Here is a 16223-nt window from a genome sequence, read left to right as displayed (position 1 = left end):
AACCAAAGACGTTTTGAGCGAGAAGGGTGAAAAGTGTATGTGGAAACGAATAATCTAATTTCAGAATATATTTTTTTAAACTATAACAAAAGACGTAATATATATATATATATATATATATATATATATATATATATATATATATATATATACACATACACACACACCTATATATATATGAATATATATACATACATATGTACATATATATATATGCATATACATACACAAGTATACGCATATATATATATATATATATATATATATATATATATATATATATATATATATATATATACATTATACAATCCTATCAAAATAGCAAAAGCGCTACTTGGTTAAGAGGAGCAATTCATGCATAAAGAAAAGATGGGGAATAAAAGTTACATAAAACTTTATTAAATCATCAGATTAATAAAAGAGAGAAGAGAGGAAAAATAATTCATGGCATTTCAAAGCTAGATGCTTCTCATCAGAAGAGGAAAAGAGCAAACATTATACAAATACAAAGATATAAAAAGTAAAAATAAAAACTGGCTAAAGAACATTTATATATATATATATATATATATATATATATATATATATATATATATATATATATATATATATATATACTAGCATTTATGCCCGGCGTTGCCCGAGTGTTTGGAGGTGTATGTTGAGCAAAAAAAAAAAAAAGGTAAATTGTTTAAACTTTGGCCCCTATTATGACCCCTTAAAATTTATTGTTTTGGGCTCAAATCAAGTTATTAAGTTAGATCCATGCCCAAGGAACCTATATCTAAAATTTCAAGTGTTTAGACCCAAAATTGTCGGAGGAGTTTGGTAGAGTTCTCAAAGGTTAAATCGTTGAACTTTTACCCCTTAGCAGCCAAATTTCTGGCCGAAAACCGATCACATAGATTTTCCAAAATCTCAGTATCCTGTATATCAAATTTCGAGTCTGTAGACTAAAAATTGACAGAGTTATTGCGTAGGGAAATGTACACAGACAGACACACAGACACGTTCACTTTTATAGATATATGTATACTTATATTTTTTCCTTGTATATATATATATATATATATACAAAGGAAAAATATAAGTATACATGAATTTTTATTTATTTTCATATTCACTTAAACTCATATTTTCTTTATATATATATATATATATATATATATATATATATATACATATATATATATAATTTCTAAAGCCAGTTTTTATTTTTATATCTTTATATTTGCATGATACTGGTTCTTCTCTTCTGATGAGAAGCATTTAGCTTGAAAATGCCATGACCTAATGTGGTTTTCTCTTTCTTTTTCTCCTCTTCTCTTCTTATTGATCTGATGATACGATAAAGTTCTTTGTAACTTTTATTCCTCATGTTATCTCTATATATTTGATACTAAGATAGTTGTATTATTTATAAGGGAAAAGTGCTCAATATCACTTATGATAGTTAAAGTTTGGAGACATGGATTAACAGCACATGGTAACTATTTTTCAGAGCATGTGGATATTATTCCACAACAACCACATGGCGGGAAGGACAAAAGATGAAAAACGGAGACTTTAATTGTGTGTGTGTGTATATATATATATATATATATATATATAATTTAAAAAAAAAATGTAAAAAGAATGTGTGTGGGGGGGGGTAAAGGGATCAGAAACGGAGTTAAATTCAGATTTAATCTATGATCATCTTGTGCCAAACGATGCATCTTCGATAAATTATCTTCAAATTGATTAAATCGAATTCTTCAAATCTGACTTCACCTGGTTTTTATACAATTTTCTATTTGACATACTTTCAAAGAGAAATTTCTTGCAGTTATTCAAATAAAACCATGAAAACTAAAAGATGAAATATAAAAACAATTTCATGTTTAAAATTAACTAAAATTTCTATTATTTCTCGACCTGTTATAGCAAAACATGCATATGTCTTACAGTCAGTTGAAAATTTTATGTTTTTGAGCGGGAATAATTCTATCTTTTTTGTGAGTTCAAATGAACATTTTTTTTGTTTTGTTTCAAAGAAGTTAATTTGTTTGCTGTGACTAAATAGAGCTAGAAATGGAATGGAATGAAAAGAACATGAAAAAAATTTTTTGTTTGTTTTAATTCGAACAAAGGAGGGTATTTTATTTCCTGTGCAAGAATCAAGGCATCAGCTATGATAAAAAAAAATTTTGAATCTAATTATTTCGAAACCATGTATCCTACAAAACACACACACACACACACACACATATATATATATATATATATATATATATATATATATATATATATATATATATATATATTACACTCACAATTTTTACAATCTTTTTATGAGAAGATTTTTATGAAACTGAAAATTCTTTTATTTAAAGTAAATTATTGTAATTGAAATTATTTTTGTAGCTCTTTTAAATATGCATAAGAAATATATTTTGCAAGAAAAGAGAAACTAGAAATGTCATAAATGGAATTAATAGTATAGGACAAAAGGATTAGCGGTATAGGAAAAGATATTGGGGATACAGGAACAGAGATGAGAGGTACGGGAAAATGTATTAGGGGTACAGGAAAACAGATCAGAGGCACAAGAGATTAGAAATATAGGAACAGAGGTTGGAAGTATATAAAACAAAACCTGCAAAACATTTTATCCAAATGGTGAGCTTTTCTTCAATTTTTTTTTTTTTTAATGTTTATTTTGTTTTGCTTAGTATAACTATTTTATTTTTCTGACTTTCAGAAAAACGTTTGGGCAATGGGGGAGGGTGCTTAAAAAGATGGAAACAAAACTAAAATATATGAGTTTAAAATTAAAAACAAAAATGAAAAATTGGGGCAATGAATGGTTTGATTTGATGTTCCAAAAGAAAACACAAAATTAATTACATAAGAAGTTGTGGGTTGGGATAAATGATGATCTAGCCTGGCTAATATAAGGGAGATGTGAAGATGCAAGGTAAAAGTGCAATCTTTTTTTTATTATGGAGGCATGATGGATGACAGGAGGGAGGGGGAGTAGAGATATATAGTAAATGTGAGAGGAAGAGGAGAGTGATGGGAGGAAGGTGCAAAAGGGAAACGGAGTTATAAAATAGAAGGCGATTAGGGTGGGGAAATAGGGCTCATATTGGAGAGGAGAAGGTGAAGGATAAAAGCAGCGGAGGGGGAGAGGGAAGGGAAGGGGGATTTAGGTGAGAGGTGTTGAGGTGCAGTGTCAACAGGACTCCAGGGTTTCAATCACACGGGCGATGGAACGACTTCCAGAACCTCCAGATGCACTCTACAAAAAAAAAAAAAAAAAAAAAAAAAAAAAGAGAGAAAAAAGACAATGAGTAGAATTATTATTATTATCATCATCAAACAGAAGAAATTGAAAAACCACACAAAAAAGTAAAACGCAAATAATTTATTTAAATAAATAAATGAAAAGCAAAAGTAAAAACACCATAAATATTAGGTTGATAAAAATATTGTCTTGCATCCCAATCTAAATTCTCATCACTAATGTACTTTATATTTTTACTGTAACCTAATCATTATTGTGCATCATTATTTATTTTCATTTCTGTATTTTTTAGATGAGGAATAGTTATTTGCATTATTTGGATTCATTGGACTATTGTTCTCATCTTGAGTGTCATTTTCTTTGCGTTTTGGTCAATGCAACCTCCAGCCTTCTTTAGGTGTAACTCGCCAAACTCTGGATTTTCAACATTATTTCAAACAGAACCCTTTATTTACTTTACGGGAGAAGCATTCTTTCGTTCTATCAGCCATGACTGGATAGAGGTCCTAAGTAATTTGCAATTGTATTTTTCAGTCGCCTACACTGAGAATTGAACCTTCAACCTTCAGGAGAATATCATTTTCACAATTGATTTGTTCAAGCACTCTATTTTCATTAAATATTTATTAATGAATAGTTTGGAAATTCTATACATATATTATTTATTAACATTTGTTTTTATTTGGTTTAGAGTGATTTTATAATTTATCTCTATAAAATATTCTTCTCCTTAGGCTTATCATAAGGCTTAGATCTATTATCATGTGAGTTAAGGGTAAGTGAGTTAAGATTTATTTTCTTATTCTTTTTAATAGTTATTTTAAGGCTCAATTCTTTAAATAATCTGTGAAATTGTTTCCTGACTAAACCTAATTGTTTAACAGATAAAAGGTGTTTTTGAAGGCTTACAATGCAAGAATGTACAGCCGTTGTGAGCAGATAAATAAATAAATGTGAGCAGATAAATAAATAAATAATAAATAATTAAATAATTTTGTTTATTTATTTATTTACCTGAATGGTTTTTTTTTTTTTTTCCTTTTTTTTTTTCAACTGTGGATGGTATTTATTCCAGAGGTCCTTTCGAGTGTATAACTCATTGTCAGTGGAGAAACATATCCATTCTATAAGGCTGTCAATTGTAAAGTACTTATAATTGTCTATCATTACATCTAGTAATAAATAAGGTACCGTCTCTATAAAGTCCATCTTGTAATTCTGGCATTATTCTCTCAATTTTAATTAATATATATATTCTTACCAGATTCGTAACTTGAGCCATATCTGATGAGCCCATCGTGACATCAAAACTTAAGTTCCTATCCTTTCTAACCCATAATTTTCAATGATATATTTTCCACAAAGTTTGAAGGAGTTTGATTAAATAATCAAACTCCTTCAAGTAAACTCTGTAGATATTACCTAATAATGAGGAGTTAATTGTAATCTCCTAAACCAATTAACTGATCATTATCAATTTTGGAATATATATTTTAGACAACATAGTGAATAACATAGGCATATTTGTTTTTGTAAATGTAAGCATCCATGGGGTGCATATAAGTGTTGGGACAATTAATCAGAATCGGAAAAAATCAAAGCATTTTGGGTATCGGAATTGGAAAAATTTTAGCCTATTTTCCGATGCCAAAACCAATTCCTTAAATTATCTTTTTTCATTTGATTTTCGTTTAAGAAACATCTTCCACTGCTTGGAGTAATAATAAAATAATAAATATTTATTGATTAAAACTTTCAGTAAAACTAAAATCTCTAGATCACCACATCAGAAGTGTATTTTTACGTTTGAAAAAAAAAAAAATATATAAGCACATTTAAGATGTGTTTTTATGGTAATCGGGACAATATAACACTTTTATCGTTAAATATTTAGAGATTTATAAAGAATCGGAATCGGTAATTGTATCGGAATTGGGAAAAATATTGGAATCATCCCATCACTAATGCATATATACATAAAGCGTTTTTTTTTATTTATTTATTTATTTTTTTTTAATATTTTAAATAATTTTGATGTAGTGATCATTATTAATTTTAGAATATCTATGCTTCACACCCTGAGCACATTTTTTTTTTTTTTTAAACTTTATCATTCAGGGGATTCGCATATCCAAACTCACACCTGCCTCCAAATACATTTAAAATAAGTTAGATACAAAAAATTTAATAGGCAAAATTATTATTTACATTAAATTTGGAGTTATATTCAGTAATATATTTGTCAAAGGATTAAAGTGCAAGGGTGAGCATCAATATGTATATGCTTATGTAGCAAGATCCCTGGCAATACCAGATGGTCTTGCTTGTCAAATAGAGGAAGAGAAGGTAGGAGACGGGGTGTGGTATTTGATCAAGAAAAAAAAGAAAAATGTCCCTGGGACTTTTATCAAGAGAAAAAAAATATAATAGATAATAATTGTTCTTTAAGCAGTTTTAATTTCCATCTTGTACTTATGTGGCAATAAGAAGAGGCAAAAATGTCCAGAAGAAATAAAATATTTCAATGTAAAAAAAAAAAAATAAATAAATATGATAATGAGATTCTTGAGTTAGGCAGAAAAACAATACAGGATCGTTTTCTGGTTGAGTTTTGAAAAAAAAAATTCAAATATTATGGAAACAATGACTTGGGTTCAAAATGTCTTCTTTGGTGCCTGGGAGATGTTGTCATTTGGGTCTACCTGTTGTATTTAACTACCAGGCCACCAAGCCAGTGATAAGTTAGTTGGACAGATAAATAAATAAAATTGAACCTGGGGAGAGATATGGTCACGAAAGAGAGGGAGGAGGTTCACAAGAAAAGAGAAAATGAAGGGAATGTAGAGTGGGAGGATAGAGAAAGACGTTCACGAGAGAAGAAAAGGAATATAGGATAATGGGATAGAGAAAAAAAGAGGTTCAGAGGAAAAAAAAAGAAAAGTAATCTTCCAATGACAGAGGGAGGAAGAGGCCAGTTTTATAAAAACGATTCGCTTTTTAGAATTAAGGTCTTTTTACTGGCTAACATCGAGACGTCCACATTGCTCTCGCCCCACCTGGGGTGGGGGCGAAACCCTCATAAGAGCTAAGTTGAAAAGCTCTTGTTCTTAGCTGGGAAAATTAATTAGATGACATTAAGTTATACAACCTGCATCACGAAGCTCCGATCAAAGAACTCGACTTTGAACAAGTGTAAAAGGATTTATAAATAATTATTTTGTTTCGTTATATAAAAATGTTTTTCTTTGTTTCTCGATTGCCGGCCTGAATGAGGATACAATTTCTTTCAGGTATGCCTTGACGTCAGATGATGAAAGAGATAGACTGGATCCAGCACGAAGCCAGAGTGATGGCCGAAATCACAATGTTGCCATACGGACTTAGGGTCATGCACATTTTGCGTGCCCTGAGCAGCAGAGAGATATTTTCCAGTGACCAGTGAGCGTCTGGTCACCCTTGAGAGGTCCACCACTAGACAAGTAAGAATGTAGCCCTGCTGGGTCTCATCTATAGTCCTGCGAGCCGGGAGCAATGAACACGGCCAAGTATGCTCCCGTGAACCAGGTTAGCGACGGATACGGCCTGCCCTCGGACAAGAGAGGGCGTTAGGGTTAGGGTTAGTACAATTGTAAACTATTCAATTTATCATCATAAACTATGGAATATGTATTCAAGTCAACAAGGTGACTAATGTGGGCAAATTATTATTTTTTAAAAAAACTTTTACCATTTAGGGGATGCCACCGAAACTGTAACATAGCCACCAAAGAAAGAAATCATAGTAACTGATGCTATATTTATTGCTTGTACCAATCCTGGGATAGGTATTCTACTAGTATATCTGGGCAGGAGCTGCTTGGATTATCCTATCTGGCTTTGACTGAGTTCAAAGCCAGATTCAAAACCTGGTAGGTGATATCCTTTTCTCTTCCCTACAACCTTGTTCCCACAAAAGAGACATTGCTAGCCTGCCTCTGCTCTATCGTTATTTTCATGGCAAGTGTTCATCTGAGCTTCAATCTATGATCTCACCTTGTTAAACCTTCACAAAAAATCTAAAATATGAATTCTATGAAGAAAGCTTCTTTTCTAGAACTGCCCACCACCGACCTACTTTCCAGCTTACTACAATATAGTCATCTTCAAGTCCAATGTAAACAAGTTCTTATTGAGCCATCTGCCTTAATAATCAAATTATACCAAATTCCCACTACTAATGCTTGCTTTTCTGATGACTACTGCACACCATTAACCCTTATCCTCTAGTGGCCTCTGGGCCTTGATAAGTAGTGACTCCCTTGTAAATAGTGTGTGTGTGTGTGTGTTACAGAAGATCAGAAAAACATCAATACTGCCAGTTTCAAATCTAACACAAAGGGTACCAGTCCTTGGTTGCCTATGCCAGACTCTCTTCAGCCTCTGTTTATAAACGTCTCCTTGACAATGGCGTCCTGAGACAGATATAAACAGAAGCTGAAAAGAGTTCGGCAGAGGTGACCAGAGCTTGGTTCATTTTGCGTTGGATTTGAAACCGACGGTACAGATGTTTTTCAAATCTTCTATAACACAAATATTTTTTAAATATATATTACACTCTTATATTGATATTTTCTTTATATTCGAGTACTTTGCTGGGGTTCTTTCCTACAAACCTAACATAGATTTTATATATATATATATATATATATATTAGTAATGAGACGATTCTAATATTTTTGTCCCCCATTGCGATACATTCACCGATTCCGTACTAAATTCCAGATTCCGATACAATTACCATTTTCAACTCTTAATAAATGTCAAAATATTTAGATATAAAATTGTTATTTTTTCTGATTACCGTAAAAACACATTAAATGTGCATATATTTTCTCAAACGCAAAAACACAGTTGTAATTTGGGGGGGGGGGGCTGCTCGGTAAATTTTTAGCATTACTGGTAGTTTAAAATCAATAAATATTAATTATTTTTTTATTTATTTATTTTTTTTTTTACATGGTGGTCACCACTTATCAAGGCCCGGAAGCCACTCAGGGATAAGGGTTATTGCAAGTACAGTACGTTAGTGTGGAGATTTGAAAGTGTTTACTTAAGGGGGCGGTTCATTAGGAATTTGTTAGCGTTGGACTTGAAGACATCCAAGTTGTAGTCAGGTGAAAGCATGCAGAGGGAACAGAGTTCCACAGGCGTGCAGTTCTAAGAAAGAAGCTTTGTTCATGGAATCCACGTTTTGATTTAGGCACAGATAAAGAGTGGGGAAAATTTTTCACAGTGGATTCAGCTAGACGGGTGTTTTTCGTGAAAGATTGGCTAGGGGGGACCAGAGATTGGAGTTCAGACGAGCACTTGCTATGGAAATAACAATAAAACAAGGATAGACTCGCAACGTCTCTTCTGTGGGAGAGAGGTTGCAGGGTAGAGAAAAGGGCATCTCCCACTAAGCCATGAAGTCGATTTTGTACCCTGTCAAGGCAGGATAGGCTGTTTTTAGCAGCTCCTGCCTAGATATGGCAGCAGTATTCCATCCTTGGACCTACTTGGCTTTTATATAGATAGAGAATTGCATCAGTCGTGAGATATCTTCTGGAGCAGTAGAAGGATCCCACCATCTTTCCAGCGACCTTGGCAACAGACTTATTATTTTATAATTACCAGCATTGGACGAATTCGTTTTAAACAAAATAAAACAAAAAATAGACAATTATAAGAATCGTTTTGGCATCGGAATATAAACACAAAATTTTCCAATTCTGATACCTCCAAAATTTTTAATTTTTCTGATTTCCAATTAATCGTCCCAATATTAATATAAATATACACACACATACACACAAGAGAGACAGGAGTCTCAAAATCATAGCAAAACAAAATTTACAACAGATCTTGCACAAAGTGTTCAATACTCAATTGGATAGAGCTATATTAATAATAATAAGAGTGTTAAAGCTATATCCAATGCTCAGTTTAAGGTTTAATAAAGCAGTGAGGTGTTGAAACATTCCACAAACTCCAGAATCATAATAAAAGGCAGGGGTGATCATTTGGCGGTATTCAGCAGTTTTAATTCACTGCAGTTTTGTGACTGACTACAAAACAATACTTGCAGTTAAGTATTGTCAGCAAATTGATGCAAGATGCAGCAGAAACTGCAACTTGGCAGCAACAGAAAAGACAAATACTTCAGCATGATAATGTTCCACCACAAGCAGCACAAATTACTCTGCTAAAAACCATAACAATTGATCTATTCATTTCTACTTCATCCACTGTATTTGCGGCGGTGTTCAATCACTACCATTTCTTTAAAACAGCTTACTATCCATTTAAGGAATATTTTCTCAAGGATGGAAATTGGACTGATTGATTTTATTCAACATTCTAAGAATGTAATTAATTCCAATTAACTAATCTGAAGACTATTTACACTTGACAAAACGGACATTTTTCTTACAAATGCAATATTAAAAATTACAAAATAAACAACTTACCGTGAGGCTCATGAATTCAAGGAATTTCTTTAATATTTTGATCATTGGTCCAAATCCATTTGGTAGATATTCCTTCACCTTTTCAACATGGCTCTGCAATAAATAAATAAATAAATAAATAAATAAATAAACAAATAAATAAAATAGATAAGTTTAATGAATAAAATAAATGAAAAATAGACAAAATGAATAAAATAAATGAAAAATAAATAAACAAAATGAATAAAATAAATAAAAAATAAATCAAATAACTATTATGAATAAATAAAACAAAAAAAATTAAATAAACAAAATGAATACATTAAAATAATTTAAATATAAATAAAGATACACATGACATTATTTCCTATCAAACGAGTAAACAAGATTTTTAAATACTTGTCATAATATCACCCTTTTCCATGTGATCCAAATTCTGATGCAGAAGTCAGCTTGCTAAACTTCCTCGAAAACACTCTCGCACCCAGCTATCTGAGAATACTGACCGAGTGTAACTATTGAAATTCCTTTGCTTCTCTAGTTTTTCAGCTTACTCGTTAAGATCATTTGACGAAGAATCGAAAACGTTTGTGACACATATGGCACTTATATTAATCTTTTTGATTTTCACATAACCTTGCAAATGGTGTGCATCATCCCTAGGTGGAGGACCATCATCATGCCAGGTTTGGTCATGATTGGTCCAATGGCGTGGGCTGCAGGAAAGTTGTACACACAAACACATGAATGCTACTACTTTATATATTAACTAGCGAGGGGTACCCGGCATTGCCCGGGTGTTTGGGGTGGGGGGTAAAAAAAAAAGTAAGTATGAGGATCGAACCCGAACTCTTGAGTTGTAAATTAAAGTGTGAAAAAAAAAAAAAAAAAAAAAAAGCGCGATGTTAACCATTGTCCCACCGCGAGATGCTAACGGAAACACGTTTGAATTTATTTAATTAGTTGGATTTAGCAGGTGCCCGTTTTAAATGAGGTCAAGTTTTGACTGCGGGATAGTATTCATTTACTGCTGAACGCCCCCCCCCCCCCCCCGAAGATGTTATAGGAAAAATGAGGCGAGCGACAAATATTGAATATTTATCTTCCCGAAATCAGGCAAATTAAATAGACAGGCGAGCTTCGTTGTTAACTGTGAGATATTACGATTTGTATGTGATATAAAAAGTTTTAAAAAGTTGTGAAGCGAGTGACCGCTTCTCTGAAAGAAGCCTTTTGTAGACACATAGAAAAAGCGAACACACATACATACATTTTCGCTTTTATATTTATAGATGAATGCCTGCCGATATGGCAGTCATAGGCACTGAATTTCCTCTCATTTTTATGTTAATTGCCAGTGGTCTTGAGCTAATGATGCTAGCCCAGTTAAGAGCCGCTTTGTGACTTGATTTAAATCGCTCAACCAGCAGTAATTATTACTTCCTACACTGATGATTGTGTAAGCATGAAACACTAGTGCCAGTAGGTATAAAAATAATTATTAATATTTATTTGAAAAATATATATAACAGGACAAATATTCTATTATCTATAGAATGCGAATACTGGTGAAACAATTTTTTTTCCTATCATTTTTGAAGGAGGTTATACAGGATGGAACAATAAAATTGTTGTCCTAGAAAAGACAACATGATTCCATTTTCATTTGATAAAAACCGTTTTTTTTTGTTGCAGACCATCTACTAGTTGGCCAGTTGTGTGAAAATCCCAGGAGTAATAGGAGCATTATATCATGTCTGAAAGTGACACAATGTTCAACAAGCGAGATCGGAGATGCGCCGTTGTACAACTCATGCTCTCTACCGATCAAAGCTATGACAACAGGACCATTGCCAGCACCCTCAAAATGCAAATTCAGATGGTTCAACACTTGAGGGCACAGCTCAAAGAAGTTTTCAGCCACGGTTATGGTTTTAGTGTGGTTTCAAATGAGGATATCATGCCTGCTTACATTTTTGAAGTTGGCTTGAAAGTCAACACCAAAGTGAACCGGGATGTGCTGAAGAATGTGGTCGTTTGGTCGTTTTTATTTTACGGCATATCAACCCTTTTCAGGTTATTTAATGCCGAATCCAAAGATTTAAGAAAAAATTTTAATACAACATATTTGTTGCTTTCAAGTCGGTTTCTATTTAACCCATAGTTGGGACCCTAACAGGTACTACCACTCCGGTTCAGAGTGAACCTGGGAGCAATGGCAATTAAAGGGTGGCTCCACACTCCTCAAAGGCAGCAAGCTAGGGCCTCACCACTGGATATAGTTTAAGGTCATATCAGAATGTGGTGATCCCCTGGTGCAATCAGGTGGTCGCTGACAGACCTGGGTGTGGCAGCAGGACAACACCAGCTCAAAAGTCCAAAGAGATCCAGTCTTGGCTTCAAAATGATTGTTAAAACTTTGTACATTTCTCTCACTGACCCCCCCCCCCCCTGCTCCCCTGACCTGAACCCGCTGGATTACTTTGTTTGGTCATACATCGAGAACATCACCAACATGATTTCCCACAAAACCAAAACCAGCCTGATTGCCAGCATCCACCGAGTATTCGCCAAGCTCCCACCGGTGCTTGTAGAAAAAGCATGCTCTTGGTTCTGGACCTGTATTGAGGTGGTGATTGAAGCTGAAGGCGGCTACAGTGAATAGATGTCAGCTCTACTACATAATCAAGTTACCTGAATTGATTTTTTTCAATAAAAGTTTTAAAATAAAGCTGTAGTGTTGTTTTCTTTAGGGCGATGACTTTATCATTCCACCCTGCACACTAGTATAATGGAAGTGGTTATTAATGGGTAATTATTCAAATTACTTTTTGTTGAACAGCTTTTGTTTTTACACAAGGGAGTTACCACTTATCAAAGCCTGAAAGTCACATGAGGATAAGGGTTAATGAATGTAAGCTGATAGTATAGTAATTGTTAATGGTGTAGATTGGGTAGAATTTGGATTATTTAAGGGGACAGTTAAACAAGAACTTGTTTACATTGGACTTGAATACATACATAAATACAAGTGTGTTTAGAAGTGAATTCTATTATATATATATATATATATATTAGTCGCCTGGCAAGACCACAGGGGAGACAACCGAAGCAGCCGAACTGAAACTGGCCTGCCATACATATATACAAATGTGTACATATTTTATTGGTTTGAAAATATAGGTTCTTTTTTACCAATTGCCATAAAATTTTAACAGAATAGTATTACAATCTTCAAAAACCATGCAAATTTTCATGTAAAGAACCAAAGACATGAGCATTTCAATATTCAATTTGGCTACAAGTATAGATATATCCATAGATATACCACCGTTTTTGGCAATTTTATAAGTTCCAAATCTCAGTGACTATTGATCAGAATTTAACAAATGAAGGCTCGTTGGAAAGTTAATGACCTCATTTGTGTAGTGAGCCATTTGTCCTTAAGGTCGCTCATTAAGGGGGATCATCTATCATCCAGAGCCAATTTTGGGCACTTTTTTTACAGCCATAAAATGTTTCAATCATAGTTATTTGTTTTCCTAGTTTTGTATATGAATTACAAAATATCTGATACTTCCCCAAAACCTTGATGGAAGGGGAGACTAAAACTTGCTGCCATGATTTCAAATGATCTGAAATAACAGCCAGTGGAGACTTGATTCCAAATATTTCTCATATGTTATATCTCCCCTCTTTGGTTTTCATACATAAAGTAAATTTCACAGTGTATAAAGATTATTTGAGACTGGAGATATTCATGATCGTACCCTATTTCCAAAAGTGGGAAGGTATAACATATAAGGAATATTTGGAATCACGTCTTCCCTTGCTAGTATTTCACATTATTTGAAACCATAGCAGCAAGTTTTTATTTCCCCCTCCATCAAGGCCAGAAGTTTTGGGAAAAGAGAGAATATGTTATATCCGTAAAGGACATAGCAATTTCAGTAGGGAATATTAAGTGGGAGAGTTAAATGCGTAGCAGAGCAAAATGAAAGTAAAAAAAAAAAAACAAAAAAAAAACAAACAAACAAACAAACAAAAAAAAAAAAACAGCTCGATCTCATTAATTTATTTCAACCCAAAAGAGCCTTATCAAATGAGAAGAACAAGTTGAGGTTTAACTTGGGACTGGAATCATTGAACAAATTTACAACCGTTTTGTATTTATTATAAAAAGTGAGAGGGGGGTAAGGAAGGAGCGAAGGAATGAGGGAGAATTTAGAGGTAGGGGAGAAAGAAATATAGCGAAAAGGGTAGGAGGAAGGGAGAGAGAATTTGGAAGTGAGAGAGAGAGAAAAGAAAGAAAAAACACGCTCTTTCTCTCTCTCTTAGCGTATTTCAAATGAACAGAAGTGCAGCATAAAAGCTGCAACCGACGTAGAGTCGAGAGCGAGAACTGAACAGTATAAATTATTATGGGATGTCAACCAAGTAAATTCACAGGAGAGAGAGAGAGAGAGAGAGGGGGGGGGGGTAACGAGGCTAAAAATGTGCTGAAGTGTAGTTACGTGAGGAAGCAGGGAGAGTTACAAAAACGCACCCCCTCCATCCCCACCTGTCACCGTTTCTTTCAGGCTAACACACAATTGCTAATCTAATAGCAAAGACAGACGGCAGTCCCCCCGAGAGAGCCGGAGGAGTCGTATGCATAAAGCCTTCCACCCACCAACCCACACACATATGAAGGTGAAAAACAACTTTTCTGAATCGCATCAGAGCCGAATCAAGCTTATAACAATATTAATGGTGACTTATCTAAGATGATCTTAGTTTCATATCTACACTTGATAATACGTATATATTTTTGTTTCTGTCTTTGTTTCGGTGCTCAATACACAGCTTAATGACAGTGGCGTTAGTCTGACGAATTCTTTGGAATGAAACACAAACCTTTTTGCATACCTGGCTTTTAATACGCATATTTTATTCTATTACATATATATATATATATATATATATATATATATATATATATATATATATATATATATATATATATATATATATGTATATATGTGTGTGTGTGTGTGTGTGTGTGGGTGTGTGTATGAATAAAAAATCAATACGAAAAATATATAAATGTTTATATCTTTTGTGTATTTATTTCCTGTGTGTTGACGTGTAGAAATACAAAAAGTCTTTTGAAAAAACAAAAAAACAAGAATGTTTCCTTCAAAAGCACATAATTTCGACCGATCCTTCGATCTTCCTCAGTGTGAATCTCTCTCTCTCTCCCTATATATATATATATATATATATATATATATATATATATATATATTACTTTTATTTGTTTTACATAAGCATAAATATGTCGCTACACATTCATAAGCATGTTGCGGTCAGCCGGTTATAAGTAATTAGAGACCTCTTCAGGCGATATTGCTTATACAAAAGTCCGATTACGGACATAACTTTTGTATAAGCAATGTGCCTGCAGATCTCCAGTTACTTGTAACTAGCCGACTGAAACATGTTCATGAATGTGTAGCGACATATTTATGCTTATGTAAAACAAATAAAAAATATATTTTGCTCTATTTCGGTATTGAGCACTCTTGCATTAACTTCATTAAAACTTCACTGGTTTCTTCACCTCTGGAAAACATTAACCTGAAATCCCTCTCCCTCATATATATAAAAAAATATATATGCACTTCCTTGCCAAGAAATTAGACACAAGGTCATGCGTAGTTTTGAGAAGCCTGCGCTCTAAGATAAGCGATCTCTAATCAACATAAAATGCCTGATTTCCATCCTCCGGTAGGAGCGCTTCAAACCATTCAAACCTTCAACGCTTCAAACCATTAGCTATAAGCTAACCCTAGGACTCTCTCTCTCTCTCATATATATATAGCTTGACCTGCATAGTCACTTAATCTGCATGTAATATATATATATATATATATATATATATATATATATATATATATATATATATATATATATATATATATATTACATGCAGATTAAGTGACTATGCAGGTCAAGCTGATGATAAAAGTGTCGTTTTAGAGCACGGTGTATATGCAAACCTAATTTCTTGCGAGAGGAAGAGAGAAGGTGAAGGCCATCGCCTTTCTTTTTCAGCAGCCATTTTTATTTTATTTCTACCCATTCTCTTCCCCTCTTTCGGCTGCTCCTGCTGCTTCGCCATCAGTTACATTTCCCAAGCAGCAGCAGCAGCAGCAGCAGCCAGTAAAGCCGGATTTTTGCCAGAGTAGATTTTCGTTTTGGGATTAAAAACCAAGCGTAGAGAGAGAGAGAGAGGTAGAGAGAGAGAGAGGTAGAGAGAGAGAGAGAGAGAGAGAGAGAGAGAGAGAGAGAGAGAGAGAGAGAGAGAGAGAGAGAGAGAGAGAGAGACGGACGTTTTGTCATATACTCGCTTAGTAATAATAACATAAAGCCTCTCTTCAGTGGACCCTGGACCCCACCTTAATGTTAAGATAGGGAGATGAAAC

General features: G+C 33.6%; 1 protein-coding gene across 2 annotated transcripts in view; it reads right to left on the bottom strand.

Moving 5' to 3' along the window:
• Positions 1 to 2677: 2677 nt before the first annotated feature.
• Positions 2678 to 16223, bottom strand: part of LOC145297712 (wings apart-like protein homolog) — a 427159-nt gene continuing 413613 nt past the window's right edge. For both annotated transcript variants that reach the window (XM_080143917.1, XM_080143918.1), the window contains 2 exons: positions 9778 to 9870; positions 2678 to 3283 (listed from right to left, as the gene is read on the bottom strand). In XM_080143917.1, the coding sequence (XP_080000043.1) occupies positions 3218 to 3283; positions 9778 to 9870 (159 nt within the window). In that variant the 3' untranslated portion in view covers positions 2678 to 3217. The remainder of the gene's footprint in view (positions 3284 to 9777; positions 9871 to 16223) is intronic.

The sequence above is a fragment of the Euprymna scolopes genome, chromosome 18 (assembly GCF_053919585.1).
Source record: "Euprymna scolopes isolate OS-2025 chromosome 18, ASM5391958v1, whole genome shotgun sequence".
Classification (NCBI taxonomy): domain Eukaryota; kingdom Metazoa; phylum Mollusca; class Cephalopoda; order Sepiida; family Sepiolidae; genus Euprymna; species Euprymna scolopes.
Note: the sequence above shows the minus strand (reverse complement) of the source record. Positions and strands in the feature narration are given on the sequence as shown.